This window comes from Tachypleus tridentatus, chromosome 6, assembly GCF_004210375.1.
Source record: "Tachypleus tridentatus isolate NWPU-2018 chromosome 6, ASM421037v1, whole genome shotgun sequence".
Taxonomy (NCBI): domain Eukaryota; kingdom Metazoa; phylum Arthropoda; class Merostomata; order Xiphosura; family Limulidae; genus Tachypleus; species Tachypleus tridentatus.
Window position 1 is genome coordinate 61348864 of NC_134830.1, and position 24993 is coordinate 61373856.

General features: G+C 36.2%; 1 protein-coding gene across 5 annotated transcripts in view; it reads left to right on the top strand.

The window, feature by feature from the left end:
• LOC143252657 (uncharacterized) overlaps positions 1 to 15553 on the top strand; it is a 29315-nt gene extending 13762 nt beyond the window's left edge. For all 5 annotated transcript variants that reach the window (XM_076505135.1, XM_076505137.1, XM_076505140.1 and 2 more), the window contains exons 2-6: positions 276 to 2682; positions 3315 to 4536; positions 9932 to 10213; positions 11100 to 11535; positions 14077 to 15553. In XM_076505135.1, coding sequence (XP_076361250.1) covers positions 521 to 2682; positions 3315 to 4536; positions 9932 to 10213; positions 11100 to 11531 — 4098 coding nt within the window. In that variant the 5' untranslated portion in view covers positions 276 to 520 and the 3' untranslated portion in view covers positions 11532 to 11535; positions 14077 to 15553. The remainder of the gene's footprint in view (positions 1 to 275; positions 2683 to 3314; positions 4537 to 9931; positions 10214 to 11099; positions 11536 to 14076) is intronic.
• Positions 15554 to 24993: the final 9440 nt, after the last annotated feature.

Sequence of the window (24993 nt, forward strand, 5' to 3'; positions counted from 1 at the left end):
CACAGGCTGAAGCAAAACTAGTCCTTACTTTGGATTCTAATCAGTTTTTAACTCCACTATAATATTTACATTTTTATTAGCAAAACACTTGTTAATGAAATACTTCTCTCAATTTGTTTTTGTGATTGATTTTAAATTTCAACGGTTATCAATACGATATTGTGTACTGTACGTTCTTGATATAACACTTTCTGTGATTCAGAATAACTTAGATCTAATTAAATTAAATAGTGTTGCAAGTTCATAAAGATTGATAAATATTTTTCTTTTTCTAGAAAGTTCAAGAATGAAATCAACCCTCAGAAAATTGGAGGATAAAGAATCACTTCTGCGATCTCGTATCTTATGCAGCGTATATTTGTACAACTTTTGACACCTGTGGAAAGTCATAGACAAGTAATTTCATCTTGGTAGTGAAGAAAGGTTTAGTTTTCGTCTAGTGAATAAGAACCTTGTTTATCCATATTATTTTTGGAAATCTTGAAATTCGTGAGCGTTCGTATAGTACGGAATAAGGATCATGTCTTCAGCCTGGAGTCAACTAGAACAGCTTCTCACTTGCGCGATCTGTTTGGACAGATATAGAAATCCCAAACTACTTCCATGTCAACATACATTCTGTACAGACCCGTGTTTGGAGGGTCTTATAGATTATGGTCGCCGGCAGATAAAATGCCCAGAGTGCAGAGCGGAGCATCGAATCCCCTATCAGGGAGTTCAGACATATCCTACAAACGTGACTTTAGTGAGGTTTTTGGAGCTCCATAGAGACGTCACTGGGGAAGAGCCAGAACCTCCACTATCCATGATGGAGCGCTGCACCATATGCAGCGAAAAGGCTTACGTTGTTAAATGTGCTCATTGTGATAAAAAAATATGCGATGAATGTCGAGAGGCTCACACAGATATTCTTCGTCGGGAAATCGGTCGAATTAACAACCAGGTCAGAAGAGGTCTTCAAAGGCTATCTGAATGCTTGGTGACTACTCAAAACAATACAGAAAAACTTAAGCAAAACTGTAATAAGGTTAAGGATGAAATAGAAGAACTGGTTCGTCGCTGTACTAAAGATTTAAAAGATTCGGAAGACAAACTCCTTCTGGAGCTGGACGAGTACTTGCAGTCTGAGACGTGCCAGATGAAACAGTTGAAAAGTCATCTGGATGTTGAAGTGGAAAATTTTAACAGTAACTGTGAACTTGTAGATAAGTATGTCAATGAAGATATGGAGTGGACAGACGTCGAACTTGTCCAGTACAAAGAAATATTACTGAAAACTTTGGAATTCATTCGAAACTTCGAAAGTGATCCTTCAGATTTTTCTCGTCGCGTTAGATTCCACACCCGAGCTGATTCCGACGTTCTGCATCGAATGTTGATAGATTTAGGAGAGTTAAATATTTCTTCATTAATTGCAAAACCTTCAGTTACTGTATCCGCACCACCATCTAATGCTCTGATGAGGAGTCAGAGTGACCATCGGTTAGCCAGTCAATTTCAGCGTCGTCAAGAAGGGAGAACACAGCTTGACCTTAACAGAATGTTGGGAAGTCATACCAGTGAGTTAGAACGAGAAAGCAGTTCCACTGGCTTTGCCCGAAACTGGCGAGAAGCTGGAGAGGGAAATAGTTACAAGCGTTTTGGAGAGCGAAGAGATTATGACATATCTGATAGAGAAAGAGGAAGAAGTAGATTTTTAAAGGACGAAAATGGAGCTTTAACGTACAGAAACTGGCGAGACGTAGATGCTGACACATCTTTCTACCGGTCTCGGTTTACTAGAGATCATTCTGATGAGAGTCAAGAACAAGAAGTAAATATTGGGCGAAGTGTCCGTTTTGAGGAGCCCCCTGAGAAACAAGAGAATTTATTTAAAACAAGTGATGCCACTAAGGGTCCCTTGAGTGGAGTCGTGAAACTAGTAGATTCTCCGTACTTCATGGAAAGACTTCACCAGAACGAGGTTCGTCAGAAACAGCAGCAGTTGGAAAAAGAACAGCAGGAGAAAGAACAATCTAATCCTATACCTCCCACTTCTGTTCCTGTTTTTCCACGACAACATATGAACCGTCAACTTAGTGAAGATGAAATAGAAAAACAAAAGAAGCAAAACAAAGCAGCAGCTGCTGCAACTGTCCCCTCAAATGCATCTACACCTGAGGTCAGCCCGCCACCCACTCCAAACACTGATTCCTCAAACCGTCCTCTAACCAGAAGAGTTTCAGCTCTACAAAAATCTGATGATTCTACAGCTAAACGTAAGAGCCTCGATCTCTCACAGAACACCCAAAAATCAGTGGAATCTCCTGGGGCATCATCTTCCTCATCTCCTGTATCAAGTCCACCTCCCACTCCTACCAACCTCGAATCATCAGCACGCCCACTTACCAGAAGAGTATCAGAACTGCAGAAATTATATGAGTCAACAGCAAAGACAAAAACTCCCGAATCATCAAAGCGCACTTATAAATCAGGAACATCTTCTTCAGATGGTTCTACAGAAAGCAGGATATCATCAAGACGGAGTTCCCAACAAGACGATGTTCCAGATACCTCCGTTCTTCGTCTAGCAAAAAAGCACGAAGGAAGTTCGTCAAATGAGCCAGAACCTGAAAAAACAAGTGCTGCACGTACATCAGAAGTATCACACCCCATAAGAGAAGATGACAGGCCAAAGTCCAGGCAAGTATCTGAAAATAATGGGTTAGTAGATTCTACCGAACTATTTGCTTTCAGTCCTAGTCACGAAATAGTTGGAGCTGTGTCTCACATCCAAGACACAAAAACCTTAGAAAATAAGGAGAAGCCAAGTGCAGCAACTTCATTAGCTGCATCCCCTCGCCGTCCTTCCTGGAGGGAGAGAAAATATTAAAAATTCACCATTTTTTAAACTTACTTTGAATCAACAATTAGTAGCTACAAACCCAAGTTCATACTATTGAAAAATCGTGTCATCAGTAATATTATCATATTTCATCCAACAGCGAACTTGTACTCGAGATCAATGCTAATAAACCAACCTTGAACGAATATATCTACTGCGATGCCTAAAGAGTTAAAAGAGCAACAATATTGTATCCAAATCAAAAAGGCTACTCTAACCCCTTCCCCTCAAGAATCTCCTTTAGCCAGAGTTCCATAAAATCCAGCATAAAGGACAGTTCGTCAAGATGGCCGTCTTCATAGTTTTATTTATTCTGTAACTAGTACAAAATATTCTTACGAATTTTATCTGAATACTCATAGTTCCTGTTGCCGTTGTAAGTAACCAAAATATATATTCAAACGTGACACTGTTTGTTTTCTTTCTATAGGTTTATCCGTTCCTCACTGGGCAAGACTCAATCGGCAGAAGCGGATGGTAAGCAAGGCAATCCTCCTGTGACCAGTCCCACCTCTCGCAGAAATGATAGTTCATTAGGAAGAAACTCGTCACAAGTTAAGGAAAGTGACGAGAAAAAGACTCCAGTTCAGTCTTCCTTTTACGGAAGACTTCTTGGCCAACAAGCAGCCTCCAAGACTCCAGTTGAAGAAGAGGACAGCGAAACCGAAAGTGAAAGCGAGGTCAGCAGTACGGAAACCGAAAGTGAAGAACCAGAGGAGCCTAAAAATCTCAATATTAGCGTGAATAGTCCTGCTGCCACAACCACACTGTCTCGAAGAGCACAAAATTCCCGACAAAGTACTGATTTATCTGGAAAGGATGCTTATCCTTCCACGGGATCCCGTCCTTCTCATTACGATACAGCTAGAGAAGAGACCAAGAACCGGTCAGCTACAAGAAGTAGTTTGATTCGTGACGAGGAACCTCACTATCCAAGCAGACATGACAGCTCCATCCGAAGAGCACCACTTGAGGACGATACCAAAGACAGTACATCTGCTTATAAACGCTACCTGGCACGTAGCCGTAGCTCAGCAGGCCTAGGTAGATTGTCCACTAACCTCGATGATAGGCCTGAAGATCTTTACAGGGGTGCTTCAGACCGGTACCGATATGACACAAATGTTGGAAGTAATCTCCGCCGTACTAGAGTGTCCCGCAGTAAAAGCTCGGCTGATATCCTTGCAGGCGAGGAAAGCCCAGATGATGATTTAACGTCACATCGACGTAGGAAGAGCTACACTTTTAAGTCCAGTAGAGATGATAGCCCTGACGATTCAGCACCCACCGGATCGAGATCTTGGGCGCAATATATACGAGATAAGTATGGATCTCGTTCGTCAACAGGTCTTGGTTGTTCTGGACTTCGCACTCGTACTTCTCGTGGCCTTTATTCCAAAAGTGATAGTGATGACAGCTCAGATGACGAATCTCCTAAAGGACGCAGCTCAGAATCTCCATCTTCCAGACGTTCCCGAAGCCAGTCCTATTCATTTAATTATCCAAGAATTTCTTACATGCATAAACGAAAATGTATTATGAAATTGGGCGTTAGGGGGAGTGAACCATCCTGTTTTACATGGCCCAGAGGAGTCTGTGTAGGACCAGACAATACCATTGTTGTGGCGGATAGTAGCAACCACAGAGTCCAGGTAACAGTCGTATTTTGAAACAAGCGATCCATGATGTTGTCTTACTTCAACAGTCCTATGGGTTAAGGGTGATTTAGAATTTAGATAACTTCATTTTCTATAAACAATGCCCCTCCAGTGGCTAAGCGGTATGTCTGCGGACTTATAACGCTAAAAACTGGGTTTCGATACCCGTAGTGGGCAGAGCACAGATAGCCCATTGAGTAGCTTTGTGCTTAATTCAAAACAACAACAACAACAACTATAAACAATAACTGGCTACTGCCGTTACTTATCCATAATTAACTTCGATAAAAGGCCCGGTATGGCCAGGTGGGTTAAGGCGTTCGACTCGTAATCTGAGGGTCGCGGGTTCGAATTCCCGTGGCACCAAACATGCTTGCCCTTTCAGCCGTGGGGGCGTTATAATGTGACGGTCAATACCACTATTCGTTGGTAAAAGAGTAGCCCAAGAGTTGGTGGTGGGTAGTGATGACTAGCTGCCTTTCCTCTAGTGTTACACTGCTAAATTAGGGACGGCTAGCGCAGATAGTTTTATAGTAGCTTTGCTCGAAATTCAAAACAAACAAACAAATAAGCTTCGATCGAAAAAAGTTACGTACTAACATCAGAACTAAACATGAGCTCAATAATGAGTATAGCTTATTAAATATACTTTTCTAACATTATTAATTCTAAAGGCCAAAATGAATTATCTTTGTTTCATAATTTGGGTATTTTCGTTGTTAATAATTATTTATATATAATGCTGAGATAGACCTCAGTGTTGACGAGAATGCTGTCTAACCTATATAAAAACCAATGTGTGTCATGCTATGTCTTACTTGATTTTTCGTAATAGGAGGAATGATAAAAGCCAAAATGCATTTATGCAGATAGAATAATTCGATTACTGTCTATCTGTTACGATTTTAGTGACGGGAGTGCAAGGGGTGTGTATGTGTGCCATGAAACTTTATAAGTGTATTGAGTGTTGATATAATAGCTTGGTTTTGCAGAATTTATTTATTTCAATTAACTGTAAAATATGATATTAAGTAATTGTATGGGTTAGGGCTGATGGTGTTTACTCTATTATTGTTGACGGGCTGTACACTAGATCATAAATAAAATCTACTTAGGTTGTTATAAAGCGACACCTGTCATTCCGAACTAGTTAGTTAGTTATCGCCATTAGATTCCATCTAGGAACATAAGGCCGCAATTGCTTGCGGATTCTTCAACAAGTATTTAAGTGAGTAGATTGTTAGCCCACTGCACCGAGCCGTCCCTAATTTAGCCGTGTAAGACTAGAGGGAAGGTAGCTAGTCATCACCACCCACCGCCAACTCTTGGGCTACTCTTTTACCAACGAATAGTGGGATTGACCGTGATATATAACGCCCCCACGGCTGGGAGGGCGAGCATGTTTGGCGCGACGCGGGCGCGAACCCGCGACCCTCGGATTACGAGTCGCACGCCTTACGCGCTTGGCCATGCCAGGCCGTATTCCGAACTAGTATTATATCAAATAGTGAAAATATGCAGATATTCAATCAGTAGATATAAGCGCTTTAACTCATTCTGATTCATTTAGTAGAAACCATCAACTGATTTGAACAAGCGTGTTTAACGCCCCCTTTTAAAACAAGCACAGAAGAAACTTAAATTTTAGTTAAATTTTAGAAGCTAAGAAATGATAACACTATGTAACACTTTTTTTTCCTGGATTGTAAGTGTTATATCCCAATTGCTTATGTTGTAAAAGTACAAAAAATAGCCATTATTCCCTTCAAACTTTGCTTTTGTGACCTGGATAATTAAAATTAGAAATTAACCTATTTTATATGTAAAAACGGGCATATTTGCACATTTTCTTTTACATAATGTCTAAATAAACCAACATATGAATCAAGATTTACATGTATTTATACTAAAGTTATACAAAAATGAACAAAAATGTTTAGAAGTGACCAGTTTTTCGAGATTTGCAACTGTAATGTAAATCATTTTCATGTATCAGCCTCCAAATACAGTCTCCCATCATGTTTTCGTCATATGTGGCGTTCAAAGTCCAGTGGAAGCGCTCGCTTTGCTCCTCTGAGTATGCTCCCATGTTCTCCTTGAATTTATCAAGATGAGCGTCAAGGATATGGACTTTCAGGGATATCCTGCAGCCTATTTTGTCGTAGTTCTTCACCACAGTCTCAACCAGTTCCACATAATTTTCGGCCTTGTGATTGCCCGAGAGCCTCGAATCACTGCGAGAAAGCTGCCCCAAGCTTTTTTTCTTTCCCACTGAGCTTCTTGAGGAATTCTGTGCACTCCAGGATCTTATTTATTTGTGGTCTACAGAAGACACTAGCTTTGACCTTTGCCTCAGACAGCTTAAGGAAGAAGTCTCGAAGGTACTTGAAGGCTGCAGATTCCTTATCAAGAGCTGTGACAAATTACTTCATAAGAACCAATTTAATGTGTAAAGGTGGAAACAACACCTTCTGGACGTCCACTAGTGGCTCATACTTGATATTGTGCCTCCCTACAGAGAATTCGGTCCGTTGTGGCCAGTGCTTTCTGTTGTAGTGCGCTGCTGTGTCTCCGCTGTCCCAAAGGCAAAGATAACAAGGAAACTTGGTAAAGCCTCCTTGGAGACCCGTCAGGAATTCCACCATTTTGAAGTCTCCGATTACTTCCCAGCTATACTCATCATACTTCAAGGCTTCTAGCTAGATCATGGCGCTATTGTATTCCTCTTTGAGGTGCACCGAATGAGCCAGGGTAAGAGACGGATACTTATTGCCGTTATGGAGCAGCACAGCTTTGAGGCTTCTGGATGAGCTATCAATGTATAGGCACCACTCGTTCGAGTTACAGGCAATTCCAATTGTCTCACACCGACCGGATACATTAAGGCAGAATCAGAGTGAAGAAGCTTGAAAAATGTCGGTGACACTTCCTCTGACTTGGAACATTCTAGAAAATTCTTGTAAGTTCGAGAAACGTCTCTATCAGCTACTCAGCACTGAATATACCTGGAATGTTCTGGAAAATGGGTAAATTTGAAAATTTCATTGCCCAGGTCACAAAAGCAAAGTTTGAAGAGGAAAATATGTCTTTTCCATTTACTTTAGGCATAAGCAAAAGGGAAATAACACTTTTTGCCCAGGAACAAGAAAACGTAAAAATTTTGTTACATATTATTATAGAAACCTCTCCTTGCATGTAATGTTCTGTATTAACATTAATGAGAAATAACTGTAATCACTTCCTGCTCTTTACATTACGACTTTATTTTCAGTTAACGTATTTTAACCTTATGTGTTATATAAGAAAGAAAACGAAGAAACCTCAAAACTGTTTCAGTGTCTCTGATGTAAGTTTCAAACTACATATATATATATATTATTAAAAATATTCTTATTTTTAGGTATCAAGTTTCAAACTTTATGAAAGATATCTTATAACTACCTTTTACGTGCTGATATAGGTATCACGTGGTAAACTATTGTATGCCCATTAAACACAAAATTTTTGTAAATTGAATGAGATGCGATAACTTACTCATTCCGATAACAACAGTTCGCAACAGTTTAATCTTAGAAATTACTTGCTCCAACCTCTTTGATGTTTTACTGCATTTATTTGTCATCTCGAGATAAATTTCATTTTAAACACTTTGCTGTTCATGTATCATATGTAGGCTTAGGTTATTTTTTGGACAAGTTCAGTCAAACCCTATGTGAACATGTGGAAGAAAAGGTATTCAATCAATAAACAGTCCCCCGTTGGTAGAGCGGTAAGTCTACGGCTTTACAACGCTTAAATCAGAGGTTCGATACCTCTCGGTGGACTCAACAGATGGTCCGATATGGCTTTGCTATAAGGACAACGCGCGCACACACAACATTCAATAAACATGGAATTTCGATATTCAAGATTTAAATTATGCAATGTTTAAAAGAGTCCGACATAATTTGGTGGGTATAACACTCGACTAGCAATCTGAGGATCGCAAGTTCAAATCTCCTACACTGAACATGCTCGTTCTTTCAGACGTGGAGGCGTTATAATGACGAAGTCAATCCCACTATTAGTTGCTGAAAGTTATCTCCAGAGTTGGTAACAGGGTGTATTGACTACTTGCCTTCCTTCCAGTTTATCGCTAGTAATGTAATGAACGGCTAGTACTGATAGGCCTTGTGTAACTTTGCGTGAAATTAAAAACAAATCAAACAGAATTTTAAATAAATATTACATTTTTACCTATTTGACTCTTCGGGTTTTTAAATACACCCGTTCTACGCACGGGGAAACACTCTGATCCTTAGAGGTGACATGGGGATTGTTTGTTCGTTCTTTTTAATTTTCGCGGAAAGCTACACGAGGGATATCTGTGCTAGCCGTCTCTAATTTAGCAGTGTAAGACTAGAACGAAGGTAGCTAGTCATTACCACCCACCACCAACTTATGGGCTACTATTTTACCAACGAATAATGGGATTGACCGTACATTATAATGCCCCACCGGCTGAAAGGGCGAGCATGTTTTTGTATGACGGTGATTGTCAAATAATCGTTTATATAATTAACAAGATCTATTAATCTTCATTTCTAGCCCATTTACTCAGATTAGCTATCGTATAATAACGACTAGATCTGATGTTTTTACTTAACAAAATTTTATTATTTTACAAATCCTTTGTTTAATTAACTTAAGTTTACAGACTCTTAATGTTTTAATATTTCTAAATAAAAAAAAAAGCTATACATTTTGATTTTAAAATTGTAACACTACAAGTGTGCGAAATTAAAATCACCCTTCCGTGCGTTTTCATTGGTTAATTCGCAGTTTTATTCTTGTATGTTCGTCTCTTTCGTGGGGTTGATAGGTGCTTTTCCCTCTCACGGCAGCTATTCTTTCTGCCTTTCAGTAATAAACAGTCACATAGTTACGAAATTTGTAATTCTGAAATGGTTGAAGTAAAAACAGTGTGATAAAATCAGTGTTCTTACATTAAACTGTTCGTGGCATATCTTGCAGCCAGTATATTTGATACTTAATATTTTAAATATCAGGCACCCTGAGCTTCAAGCATAACTTTCTTGATTTCTATTTGCTTACATGGCTACTTTTAATCGAACAGCGAGATTGACTATTACTTTTATAACGCTTTCATAGCTAAAAATCAAGAACGTACTCAGAGACGTCTTGCGCTTGAACCTTGGACCTTTCGATTCCGATCTACTGAACACTAGGCCACGCTTGTCTTATTTTTACTAATAATTCGACACACACTAGTCATTGTTTGGTGTTAGATCCCTACAGTCGAAGTATTTGATCAATGGTGGCGTGCATATCACATATTTTTTTATGCTCAGATAATTAGGTAAGCTTGTATTTTGTTTTCTGCCAACAGGTTTTTGACTCTACCGGAAAGTTTTTACAAAAATTCGGTACCTATGGAAGTGCAGAGGGAGAGTTCGACTGTCTAGCTGGCATAGCCGTCAACAGGATAGGGCAATTTATCGTCTCTGATCGTTACAACCACCGGATTCAAATATTTGATTCCTCGGGCAAGTTCTTGAGGGTCTTCGGCAGTGAGGGTCGTCTTGATGGAAGATTTAATTATCCCTGGGGAATTACTACTGACAGTCTGGGTTTCATCTATGTCTGTGACAAAGAAAACCATAGAATTCAGGTAAGCTAACTTGACTTGGAATCAGACTTTGTATTGAATATCATCCCAATGTTTACATCTTGAATTTTTAACGCCTGTAAAATATATCATCATACACTTTACGTTTCTTTAGCTTGGTTTTATGCAGTAATATGTTGTTGTATTTTTAACTTATTGTCAGATTAAAAAACGTGTTTATAAATAGCACAGGAATGCGTTGTATATAATACTGGCTTTTGGGTTCACTAACACAAGTAATAGCAACGGCTAGGTGACCATATGTGGAAAATTAAAATAGAAGGCACTTGAAGAAATATTTTAACCTGTAGTCACCATGATTTCACATGCAGGCAGGACTAAAAAAGCTTGCTGTGTAGTTACAATTATATTTATTTTCCTGATAGAAATATCTGTTTAATGATTTTATTGTCCCGAAATAGAACGTGACTCTGATTGCATCAGTATTGTCACGTTACGATGTTATAACTAAGATTATGACAATAATTAGCCAAGTCTTTATTTTTAAGATGTTAAACACATTTTCAGTTGTTTTTTTTCGGGAACAATGTGTCACTTTCGAGGACTGCTCTAGTTAATTGTGATCGTATATTCATTTCATTATGACTAGAAATTTCAAATGGAATTATAAAAGATCCACCTTATATAAAAGCTCTTGGGTTTCCAAGCTTCTTTAATCGTGACGTATTTGACCTCGTCGTGTTCGTATTTACTGTCTCCAAATTTCTTACCATTATTACATTCTATACGATGTTGATCTTCCATTTTTGTTATTAATTCATTTGTGAGTTGTTTACGTAATTTTTCTTAGGAAAATCTTCATATACGGTTGTTTTCTTACAAGCCGGTACATAGTATGGCTTATTGATTTTTCATTATTGGACTACAGGTCTTCCAGTCAGACGGTACCTTCGTGGGGAAGTTCGGTACTTTTGGAACCCGGCCGGGTCACCTTGAACATCCACATTACATAGCTGTCAGTAATACTAATCGAGTCGTTGTGAGCGATACCAACAACCATCGCATCCAGATCTTCGATGTTAATGGCCGTAGCTTATCTACTATAGGAAATGAAGGATCAGAAGAGGGACAGTTTAAGTTTCCCCGAGGAGTTGCTGTTGATGACCAGGGTTACATCATCGTAGGGGACAGTGGAAATAATCGTATCCAGATCTTTCACCCTGATGGCTCTTTCCTAAGGGCATTTGGAAGTTGGGGAGCTGGAGACGGAGAGTTTAAGGGGTTGGAAGGTATAGCTGTTACGTCAAACGGATGTATCCTCGTTTGTGACAGGGAAAACCATCGTATCCAAATGTTTTAAAGCAGTAAGTATAAATTCGAAACAACTGGTTAACAAGTTCAGAAATATATCAATGGCTGTCCTACAATTACCACCCACAAAAAATGATATATTTGGTGTTATTTAAAATAGATCAAGGGCTCTCTAATAATTACCATTCACAAAAAATGATATATTTGTGATATATAGAATAGATGAAGGGTTCTCTAACAAAAAATGATATATTTGGTGTTATTTAAAATATATAAAGCGTTCTCTAACAATTACCACTCACAAAAAATGATATATTTGGTGTTATTTAAAATAGACCAAGGGTTGTCTAACAATTATCACTTACAAGAAATGATATATTTTGTGTTATTTAACAAGTTACCCCCCCAGTGGTTCAGCGGTATGTCTGCGGACTTACAACGCTAAAAACAGGGGTTCGATACCTGTGGTGGGCAGAGCACAGATAGCCCATTGTGTAGCTTTGTGCTTAATTCAAAACAACAACAACAATTTAACAAGTTACTCCAACCAAAAAAATACAAATAAGCAGAAACATGTGCAGTTATATGAACAATCTACCTGGTAAAAAGACTTATTCAGTTATCGAATGAGAAGGATGTATAGCAGTGAAGACATCCACAGGTAACTAACTTGTCATCCTAACGAAGGGGGGACTGACCGACATTCTGCAAAATTTACCCACTAGTGCTGGAGTTTGCTTTACTGTTATTTAACTTTTCATTCTGTTTCCATGACGATAATAAAGATATTAAGAATGACGTTATTAACATGAGAATTTCGACATTTTTTTACCAAAAGATTAGAAAGCTTTTGTCACAGGTAGTAATAAAAACGTCTATGGAATAATTACAAATATACCTCAAAATGTTATCGACATAATTCCGTAATATAACATTATGCACATGTGTATTTAATGTAACAGCATTAATGAGCACTAAAGATGCGTAAGTAATTGGCTTTATTTTCAATTTCCGAAAACTCGGCTCAACGGAACTATAACCCTTCAGAATTGTAGCTCTAATCCTTGCAAGAAGGCATTGACAGTGACGTCATAAGTCACTCCGATGAGAATAAATCTTCAAATATTTAATACGTTATCCTATTTAATACGTTAAAATAATACACCAATGGCTAGTTAACCAACAAGTTATTCCGAAATGAAGCCACTGACAACAACCAACCAGCTTATTCTGAAAAGAAGACAATTACGTAACAACCAGTATTATTACAAAAGATATCGACAAGGTATATCATAAACTATCCATAAAATGAATAAAAGAAGACATCTGACAGTTACATCACAAATATCTTGACGAACTTTTAACTTTTCTGGCTTAAACAGACAGCCAAATCAAACAACTTTTAAAGTACTTAATGGATACATCTTTGAATCAGTTTGTATTGAATACGTTATCATTGGTTTGTTTGGTTTGAATTTCGCGCAAAGCTACACGAGGGCTATCTGCGCTAGCCGTCTCTAATTTAGCAGTGTAATACTAGAGGGAGGACAGCTAGTCATCACCACCCACTGCCAAATTTTGGGCTACTCCTTTAATAACGAATAGTGGGATTAACCGTCACATAATAACGCCCCCACGGCTCAAAGGGCGAGCATGTTTTGTGTGGCGCGGATTCGAATCCGTGACCCTCAGGTTACGAGTCGAGTGCCTTAACCACCTGGCCATGCCAGGCTCATTGTCATTGAAAGCAAGTACAAAAGATAGTGGGTTGGAAGAATGATAACCATTTGCGAGAAAATGGTTGAGGCAATGATAATTTAGTTTAAAACACAGTTTAGTGTGTACTTGTGAAAAGTTATCGTAATTTGTAAACCTTCAGTAATAACTGTGTTAATTACGAAGTTCAAGTAAGATATGAAATTTCTGAAAGTAGATAAAAGCTCTAAATCAATACGTCATGAAAAAATATTTCTATTAAGTTGTGTTTTTTAAAAATGTTATCAAGAAACAAACATACCGAGTTTCCGATTAGAAGAAGTACTTTAAATTTAACCCCCCACTAGTACAGTGGTAATTCTCCGGATTTACAACGCTAAAATCAGGGGTTTGATTCCCCTCGGTGGGCTCAGCAGATAGCCTGATGTGGCTTTGCTGTAAGAAAAACACACACAAATACCCTTTTAATTTAGTGTGATTGGTTTTAGTTTTCACTTAAATCTAGAATTTCGATTTTATGTAGATTAGTATTCCTGTCTCTTTGAAGTATTCTGTGTCGAACAATATGTATATGTATGAGTGAAATGTTTGTGTTATCTCGTGATTTGGAATGTTAAAGACAAAATGTTTTCTTTATAAACAAGGTGAAAGTCCTAGCAAAATGTTTCTTATATTTCAACGTTTTTTTATTAATGTGAATGTATACCTATCTATTTTTAGTAATGTGAATGTATATCTATTTTTTATTAACGTGAGTGTATACCTATCTATTTTTATTAATGTGAATGTATACCTATCTATTTTTTGGTAATTATGATTGTTCATTTTCTTCCTTTTTTACACTTACTGATAAATTTTGTTTCTTTTTATTTTTGCAGATGGATTCATCTTGAGAAATAGTTTAGAATCCATGGACTGATCAAAAACGTTCCTTTTTATAAGCAGTTATTTTCTCTTCGTTATCAGAGTTAAAAAGACCCTCATTTTAACCACTTACCTCTCTACCATCAGAATTACAAAGGATATTCTCAGTAGCTACTTGTTTTTGTTGTGGTAGTTAGAAAGGTCTTTACTTTAACAGTTTATTTATTTCATCGTTGTCAGAGTTAAAACAAAGACCCTCACTTTAACGTTTTGCTTATCCGTCAGAGAGTGTGATAACTTTGTCACCAACAGTTTGTTCATCTTCCTGTCACATAAGTTAATTTTTGAAGTGACTCATTTCTTTGAAAAGCATTCCGTGTATGAGTCAGGCATATGCAAAAACGCATGCACTGGGAGACTTTTTTTTGTCAACTAATGAGTTTTCATTACTTATTCTCGAAGGTCTTTCGGATATTTTTTGTTATATGTAGAAAACATTTGCGTCAGACAAAACTATACGTCAAGCATTTTTTTCTCTTCCAAATATTTAAATTTATATTGAAAGGAGTTTCCTTCAGATTTGTCAGGTGTATTTTTCATGTATCTTTTTTTCAATGGATCTTAATTTAGTGTCAGTCATCTCCAGTATAAAGAACTTCTAGTGATTTTGAACATTTTAATTCTTTATGGATTAGTAATTGAAGAAATTCGTAACTTCACAGTTATCTTTGGACTTATTTCATTTCTGAAGCGTATCAGTCATCTGGGTGTACCACAGATTTCTATTAATCTGTACTACACTTTCTACACAGTTCAAGAAACAGCCAAATAACTTGAATGGTGCAGGAATAACTATCACAGCGTTGCTGATGAAAATCATTTTTTATGAATTCACTGAGTAAGGTTTTTATACAAAGAACTAGTTGAGGCAGATAGATCGATTCGTGCAAAATAGGATTAACCAACGGTATTCGAAAGCTGATTCTGTGTGAAAATGGACCTAGTTATCGCTCAAAATATCATCTTGAAATGACAATTACTTCTGATTCGTCCTCTGTTTTTAAATATTATTAATAATTAATATGGGAAACATTTAGGCCACAACTTGAAAAGTTTACAATTCGTCACTCTTATTAGAATTAATTGATATTTTCACACGTTTTCTGTGACATGTTTATGACTGGAACGAATATTAGAGAAATATACGAATTTATCGAGAAAAATGAGATATAACGAATCAGGGGCATTTTGTTTGTTAATTTCGTTTCTGACATTTTAAATATATACGAGTTTCTATGTAAGTGTAAATGTTATTGTTATATGTTTGTATGAAGGCTGAGTTTTGTAACTTGCTCCTGTCTATAAATAGTGGTTCTCACTACTTTGTCTGTAAAAGTCAGATGAGGATTAACTAAAGTAACTATTGGTTTTACAAAGAGTTTTGTAGTTTATTTCGCCAAAATAAATTGTCCATATAACTTTCGTATTTTATTACGCCTTGTTTAAACGCGTGATGTATTAAAATCACTGAAAAAGTAGAGTATTTCGGTTTTACTAAAGAACGTCTGCGTTTTCATATTATTTTACTTTTTTAACAAAATGTTATATTAGACTGTTGTACCTTAGTTATCAATTACATCCCTGTTCACGCATAAAAATTTCAATGTTCCATCCTGAAATTACGTAATCAAAGCTTAATTTTGACTCAATGGTTCTTATTTTGTATCATGAATTCTGTTTATCATATTTTATCATGCATCTTGTGATGACTTATGTTGAGTGCTTTTGTGATTCTTTCTTTGCAACATATGAAAACTGAATGATAATCTTTGAATTACGGTCGGATATTTGTTTACAGTAGACATACACAAAGGTTAAAGGCACGTAATTAAACAATTTTGTGAAATGTGTCAAACTGGAGGCTATTAGCTAAACTTACAGCCAGATTTGTCTGTAACTTTAGAGCAGTGGTTTCCAGGTTGTGTCGCGGCAAGCTGGTGGTGGTATCGCAAGAATTTCACAGAACAAAGCGTAAAAAAATATTACAAAAATATTGCATGCGGCACCAGGGGTGTGGTGCAAATTAAGGTAAGTTGGTTAGGGTGTCATCAGTAAAAAATGGTTTAGAGAAAATTTCCTATAATATCTAAATTTAAAATGTTAAACCACTGAGCTCAAATAAACGCATAACTCAACGAATTGGAAGTGAACTAGAACTATGTATGCACGTGGCGAATAATCAGAAATAACGCGAACGAACTCTTCTTCCTCTACCCATATGAAACAGGGTTTCTGTTGCTAAAAATACCACGTGTTCATTTCTCCATATGTTTACCACAGCATCCTCTTAGAGGCCTTGGGAGACATTTTACAGTTTCAACTTAACGTAGCCTAATTACATCTGTGAAGTACATAATTATAAGGTTCACTTGCTTATCATATCCTTAGTACAATAAAAAATATACACCACAGAAATGTTCACATGCATGCTCGATTACATTTCAAAACGAAAGCAACTAAAGTATTGTTAAGTAATGTAACTTTGTCTGTGTTTGGATAATGTTACAGGAGAAGTATGTGCTTTTTCATGAAATACACACTACTATAAATTTTAAAGTATTCATACGCGAGTCTTTGGGATTATAAAATATTAGAATATTTACAGGGACAGATACACCTTTCTCAATTATTAAATTGAACAGGTTGGTAAAACAAGATCTCAGTGCTGTGTCAGCTTTATTAAGAAAAACGTAAGTTTGCAGATCAGCTCAAAGATACTGTAATTAGTCTTAGATATGGATAAGGCTCACCACGAACAACACAATGTTCTTTAAAATCAGAGGAATTGAGAGGAGAAATGTATTTATCATAAAAAGATTTTAATATGTTTCAACCATTTCGTTTGAAACGTATTTGAGGAGGAAGTTTTGTTGTCCTATTTTTTAAATCAGGTTTTATAGGTAAACTTAGCAAAGTTCGATAAAAGAAACGTAATTAACGTGTTAAAAGTGGTCCCACCGTGAAACTCCGGGGTTCGATTCCTTGTGATGCACACAGCAGATAGCTCAATGCGGCTTCATTCTAAAAAAACAGTGTTAGACGTGTTACGTAATAAATGGCTTCAGAAAAAAAAAGAAAGGCTTTCTTATTTCTCTGATTTATTTTTATTGTGTTCTTTTAACACCATTGAAAACTGTATTATAATTAGGCTTTTAATAATTTTATTTGGTTATTTGGAGACTCACTTTTATAGCATCCAATAAGAAAAAGTCACATTGTAGTTATTTGACTTTGTGATTGATATCAAAGGTTTGTTAAGAAATTACAAGAGGAAGAAACTGTAAAATTGAACAATTTGGAATACTTTTGGAATTTGTTTTGTACCATAACAAACCATAAAAAACACCTTTAGAAACTTCTATATCCTACTGGAAAAACAATGAGATGTTTTAAGATGTGCTTAACAGCATTTTCATATCGTCAAATTGATATGCAAACACGCACACAGTTATTAATAGTTCTCACTCATATGTTTGTTGGAATTCTTACATAACTTACACAGGGAATGTCTTAATTTTAGAGAAGTTACTAAGAGTAGCTGTCACCGTACCTAATTTAGAACTATCGACTAGAAATAGGCAGTCATTCAACAACACCCTACCGCCCCAAAATCACGCTAAGAATCTGACTGTCATTCTTATAACGCACTCACAACTTACAGCGTGTGGAATATTTTAGACCGGCCCCCAACACAAATCCGGTTTACTAGTTATGAAGTCCAGGCTTACACCACAGGACCAACTCCTTCCTTAATTTTAGGAAGATGTTTTTAAATTTGTTTTTCTGAACTGATCAGACATCGGGTACTAACTGTATGGAGGGGCACTACTAACAGACGTCAGACATATATGTAATCACGCAATAGGTGCACAAAGTGTATAAAGAAACCACAGTTGTTGGTAGCTAAAACGTCATCAGTCGTTAATATAAATTAACAAATAGTCAGAAAATAAAAACAAGTATAACAAACACAAAGTTTTCAATTCTACCTCTGCTAATTAAAAACAGCATATAAACGTAATCTTCACAATGGCTGCCAAAACTATTTCCAAGGTATCTGACTCTTCCCTATATATATATGTACTGTTAATATAATTTATTTTACAAATAATGTTTAGTGAAATGTGTATAAGTATGAATACAATTGTTTAGCCAGGGTGATAGCCTTATAGAAATGTTGTTGTTGTTGTTTTTTTAAATATGGGATATCTTTTCACAGATAATGTTTCAGCCACGTAGATGCATTTATGGAGTTAATGTTTCGACAGAGTGATTTTTGTGGTTACATGATTTTATTCTAATGGTTTTAGTACAGCTCTGGCTTTCAAATGTTTGCCTTATTTGCTATAAAACATTTATTCCCTCTGAGAAATAAAAATAACCTATATAATCAAGCTCAAAGTGGCTATAACGACAGTTCTATCAACATTTATTGTCATTGAGAGACATAAAAGCTGAGCAAAATTCAATACATAATAAATCTGAAAAATAACCATCCTATCAGTATCACTTGTCATTTAGAAAATACATACACAGTAAGCCTAGCGGAATACTTCCGTCAACATGTCTGTTCAGGTAGGAACAATAAAGTTCTGCAGGTTACAATACATGGTAAAATTATTAAAACACAGTCCTATCAGTATTACTTGTCACTCAGAAACAAAGGTAAAACTAAAACATTGTCCTATCAGTATTTCTCGTCAGCTAGAAATAATAACGTTTTATCACCTAGCTAAGAAAAGCAAAAAGTGTGTAATTAATATATATTTTTTTTACTTACCTTTATCACAATGTATTAATTTTTACTAATATCCACATATATATATATGAGGAGTTATCTAGCTAGAAGACCATTAGCAAAAATCAGCAAAGAAACTCTCTCCCATCTCCTGTAAGGCAGCTTGTCTGTATATGAGGGATCGAACCTATCGGCGAAACTTTTGGGTTTGTCATTTAGTAAGTAATTAAACTTATTCATTTCTTGTCACTCAGACTCATACAAGTTTGAAGACTAACACTGGATATGAAATTTCCTGAAACTAAACGTGCGTTAATAAATATACATTTTTCTCCAGTAGTAGGCACGTATTTTCCTAATACTGAACATAGGCTGCTTCTGTACCATTAAATATACTTTACATTTTATAGTGATAAATAGATATTACTTGTTAAAAAAATAAGTTCATGTTGTTCACATCGTTTCACTAGGTTAACACCGGATTAGCATGTGAGATACAAGAACTGAGGCTTTCTAATACCTAATAACTTAATTTACTCTGTAATAATAAAAATGCATTATCTCTGTAGTACTAAACGTGTTACACTCATGCTACCAAATAGGCTCATTTCCCTACAGTGTCGGTGATAAGTTCTGAAGGCTTATAACGTTAAAAATCAGGTTTAAATATCCGTGTTGAGTAGAGCACATATCGCACGTTGTGTATCTTCGTGTCTAATATCAAGGAAACAAAATATAAATATGCATTATTTCTGTAGTTTGAACTAATTACTTTCATAAAAAGAAACTAAAGGTGTAAAAGTTTGAGTGCATTAGTATCTTCTTTGTTTAAAACACAAAAAAATATCTGTCTGTCCGTTAATTAACCTCTCCTAGGTCGATAGGCCAACCTTAAAAGATAATTTATAGGATGATAGCTTGTTACAAGAGGCATGCTATTGGAGGTTCACAAACATCCTCCAACCCAGTTATTGCTGTAATTGAGTATTTATTATTTTTGACGTAAGTTAACACTAACTAAATTCATAGATGCATGCTATTGGAGATTCACAAACATCCTCCAACCCAGTTATTGCTGTAATTGAGTATTTACTATTTTTGATGTAAGTTAACACTAACTAACTTCATAGATGGCACTACATCCTTAAATAAACTATTAAATTTTCTGTAACACAACATACGCATATATATCTCTAAGAGTGTAGTAGCACTTTCCATGGAAAAATGCAAAGAAAAAGAAATGCCGCCATTTGCAATACTGCATAAAATTAGCTGAAGCTTCTAATCTAATGGCCACCGTAAGGTTCATATGAAAAGCTTTTTTCTTGAGTTATATGTATACACCCACTTCATACTTTGACCCGTGACCTTACAACTTTATCTCGCAGAAAACTACTGCAGCCAATGCCCGTCAATTAATTAATAACGTGAAACACTGTGAAAGGACATTGAGAGCTGGGTGTTGGAAGTGGGTAACAGAAACACCCCTACCGTCACTGCTTTGGTTGTTACCTCTTTGTACAAAGTCACCCTGAACATTGTCCAGTGTACCATGTTTTAAGTGTATACACATAGAGCTGTTATAGCTTATACAAAAGTTTGGTGATATAATAATGACTACTGTAATAATACATTATGTTATAAATAAACTGTGTGAACGTTAGAATTTTTATGTTATTTATAATATTATCCATCCACACTTTTTTTTAAGTTCGTAACGTGGACAAAAGGCAGGTACCTCACCTTGTATTGTATAATAATAAACACAATTAATCTTATTGTGTTAAACATAAATGACCTCTAAACACATATTTTTGTCGTGTTTACAATGTTTTATGGTTGTTACCCTGGAAGTTACTAATCACATATCAAATGGGTGCCATTTCGACACATTTGAGAACATTTTTTTATGAGGGATAATCATAAGGCAGTTGATATATAAATAATTTGATCTACTGTTTTAGACTTATAATCATAAAACTGGAACAGAAAAATGCAAAGAACTTTACACATTCATATAAAATGACCAGAACAATTCTACAGAGTACATTTTAGATAATTTTAGTAGAAAAAAAAGGCATGATATAAAATTTAAACAAAAATCGCTACGATAGGTATTGTTTAATATTAATTATTAAAAACTCAAACGCTTCGTCATGATACTATGTGGACTAGTGTTCTTGTTTCCTTCTTGCTTACTGAATGTTGCACTGTTACATGAAAAAATACTTCGCAGATCTTTTAATACTGAGTATCTACAACTTTGAGATCACTTACAGCACCTTTAACTCGTGCATCAATTGGTTGGACCAATTCACAGCTTCCTTGGTCACGTAGATCAAAGATAACTTTTTCTCATATTCTTCGTTTGCCATTTTACATTTCACTTCACGATCTGGATGACGTGGATCAGGTTTGGAAAAGTAATAAGATGGTGCACTTCTACATAGAAAAGGCAGCGCTCCCTAAAATGAAATGATGGTGCACTTCTACATAGAAAAGACAGAGCTGCCTAAAGTCAAACGATGGTGCACTTCTCTATAGAAAAATCAGTGTTCCCAGAAGTAATAAGATGGTGCACTTCTACATAGAAAAAGCAGCGTTTCCTGGAGTAATAAGATGGTGCATTTGTCTATAACAGAGGCAGCGTTCCCTGAAATAAAAAAAAATAATGCACATTTCCACAGAAAAGATAGTGTTTCCTGAAATCAGAAGATTTTGTTTCCTGGTTTAACAGCAGATTCGTATAATGTGGCCTTACCTTTGGGAGTACAGTCAGATGCACAGTTTTTTAGTATATGCAATAGAGTTAATTCTTTGTGGCTCAACATACATTAGGCTGGATTTATCTGTGCCACAGCTCAGAACAACTTGTAAGTATCACTTGTGTTGTTCATAGGATACCTGTCCCCTGCTGGGACAACGGTAAAACTTCGGATTTACAACGCTAAAATCAGGGGTTCGATTACCCTTGGTAAACAAAGCAGATAGCCCGATGTGGTTTTGCTATAAGAAACACATACTCATAAGATACCACAGAAACCTGAAGACGAAAAATACAGTTATTAGAACCTCCCCATTATATCACACAGACATAATGTGAATAATATATTACGTACAAGTATGTCGTATTATTATGTAAATATACTGGCCATGTTTTCTCTAAAATAGTGTAATTTAATCCTGTTATCTAGAAAATTCCAGCAATTGTAATCGCATTCATATGTGTGTGTGTGTGCGTGTGTGTTTTTTATAGAAAAGCTACATCGAGTTATCTGCTGAGCCCACCGAGAAGAATCGAACTCCTCATACGTTTGTACCTAAAATTTAATGTTCCAGTAACATGCGTGGTATTTCAGATTTTTAAAATTGTTTGTTATTCTTTTAGTTTCAAAAATGCTGTAGTTAGATTACGAATGATGATTTTAACACAATAAACACACATATAGTTTAATAAAGGTTTGATCTTTATAAATAAAAAGTATAATAAAACGTCTACACTAGCCTGAATAGTGTGTGGATAGATTATGTACTGGCCCGGCATGGCCATGTGGGTTAAGACGTTCGACTCGTAACATGAGGGTCGCGGATTCGAATCCCGGTTCCACCAAACATGCTCGCCCTTTCAGCCATGGTGGCGTTATAATGTACGGTCAATCCCACTATTCGTTGGTAAAAGAGTAGCCCAAAAGATGGCGGTGGGTGGTGATGACTAGCTGCCTTCCCTCTAGTCTTACACTGCTAAATTAGGGACGACACGACTAGCGCAGATAGCCCTCGAGTAGCTTTGCGCGAAATTCATAAAACAAACAAACAGATTATGTACTACATACTCCAGGCATATTTTTTATCATCATTTCTATTGCTTTTGTCCGAACACGTTGAGTGTCTTATATTTTATCTTAAGTGCTTATACGACTAATAAATTTCTTCCCATTCAAATATCTGCTTTTTATTGCTATATATATATATATCCAGAATTTTATTTCTGTTTTGTTCTTTCGGCTGCCGGTCATTTTGAATTTTTTCCCCATTTTATCATTCTTTTATATAAACTTCATTCTTCTCGAGGGGGGCAGAGAGCAAAAACATCAAGATATTTTTTGCTATAACTGATAGGAAATACGAATTGTTATAGTGATACAAAAAACCTGCGGACTCCATTGGCAGTTATTTTGAATTTTCACTTGGGTGCCAAAGCGACATCTGACTGAAATATGATAAACATAATCCACTCACATTGAAACAGCAATAAAATATTGCAAGTGTTCTAAAATACTTTTTATCATGGCAGTCAGCCTATTGTCTTGTCACTAAAAGCAACGTCGAAACCAAATGGTTACAGCTTATAGTATAAAAAGTCATTTCCGTTCGTGTTGTAGTCGGAAGATTTTTTTCCTTTTCTTTTCGAGTTTAGCTTAATTTAGTTAGAACGAGGTCGGTGATCTCTAGCTTCTGTTTTTCTCTTTAAATAAAAAAACGAGAATTTTGGGTTATTCTTACTCTTAAATGGGACTAAAAAATATTCAAGTCAAGAATAAAATATATTATCAAATTACAAGAAAGTTTGACGACCATTGAAACCAAATGTGAGTTTTGAATACACACGTGATTCCGAAATTGAAGGACATAATTATGTTGCAGTGAGGTAAACAGAACGTTTTTGGAACAAATTACGTCACACAAATCTTACTCATGTGACTGTTTTGATATGAATTAAAGTTTATTCAAACATCCACTCTGGACACCTTTTTTTTTTCTTTTCCTTAGCTGTAGCTCTCTTACTTTACCCCCCCCCCTATCCCTTACATAATAAAACTAGCATCATGTCCACTTGGGAATTTAGTTGCTGCGTAGTATGTTGACGAGGCCCAGCATGACCAAGCGTGTTAAGGCGTTCGACTCGTAATCCGAGGGTCGCGGATTCGAATCCCGGTCGCACCAAACATGCTCGCCCTTTCAGCCGTGGAAGCGTTATAATGTGACGCTCAACCCCACTATTCGTTGGTAAAAGAGTAGCCCAAGAGTTGGCGGTGGGTGGTGATGACTAGCTGCCTTCCCTCTAGTCTTACACTGCTAAATTAGGGACGACACGACTAGCGCAGATAGCCCTCGAGTAGCTTTGCGCGAAATTCAAAAAACAAAAAAACAAACAACAGTACGTTGATGGGAAAGACAATCGATCTCTGGAAAGATAACTTTCTACCAGTGACACAGTAAGCAACAAATGTATGTGGATGCATACATACGAATACCTGGGGGGTATCTTGGGGGCAAGTCGTTATAATCACAGATATAAATATTGAAGTAAATTTTAAGTGAATGAATGGGAAGAAGTTACCTTTAAAGTTCCTCATATTTTATGTTTATAAATTAAATTTGATTTTACATCTTTAAAAAATAAAGATTGTGAAAATGATGCGTAAGGTAGCTACACTGCTGCCTGTTGTAGTTTATATCTGATCATCCGTCTTTACTTTAATTTTATACAAAAGTAGCATTCAAGCTAGGCCTGAAACATAGATTTTATTTCACTTTAACCATACAAACTATTATTAAATGAAATTCCTTGCCATTGAGAAATTAGCGAGATTTGGTTGTCACTCTTAAAATGCACCCACAGCCCCAAAGTGGACACCGCTTTTTAGTTAGTTTTGTTGTTGTTGTAATAAGTCACAATTCTATGATCCTCAAAAACAAAGTCCGCCGCGCTAAACACTTTGACGCTTCACTTTGAAGTGTTTAGAATAAGAATACGGTGCTTATAAGATTATACTTTTCAACATATTCTTTTAATCAGTCCTACATAACCTGAATATATTACGTGTTCGAAGAATCATATTACACTGCTACAAGTCATGGGTGAGTTTATACATTTACCTTAGTTTTGACTAACATACTTATACTTATTGTTAATTTATTATAGCCTTATTAAGGCTACCTGTCATTACCATCATACAATAAAACTACATTCGTCAATAAGTATTTCATTTTATATCAGTTATAATATTAGTTATAGTAAGCTAGTCATATATAGGTTATTTAACAATATGTCGCACACTTTTTGAGTTTCTCTAAATTAGAAACTATTTCTATATATTTTTAAAGCAAATATTTCATTTACGTAAGCGGA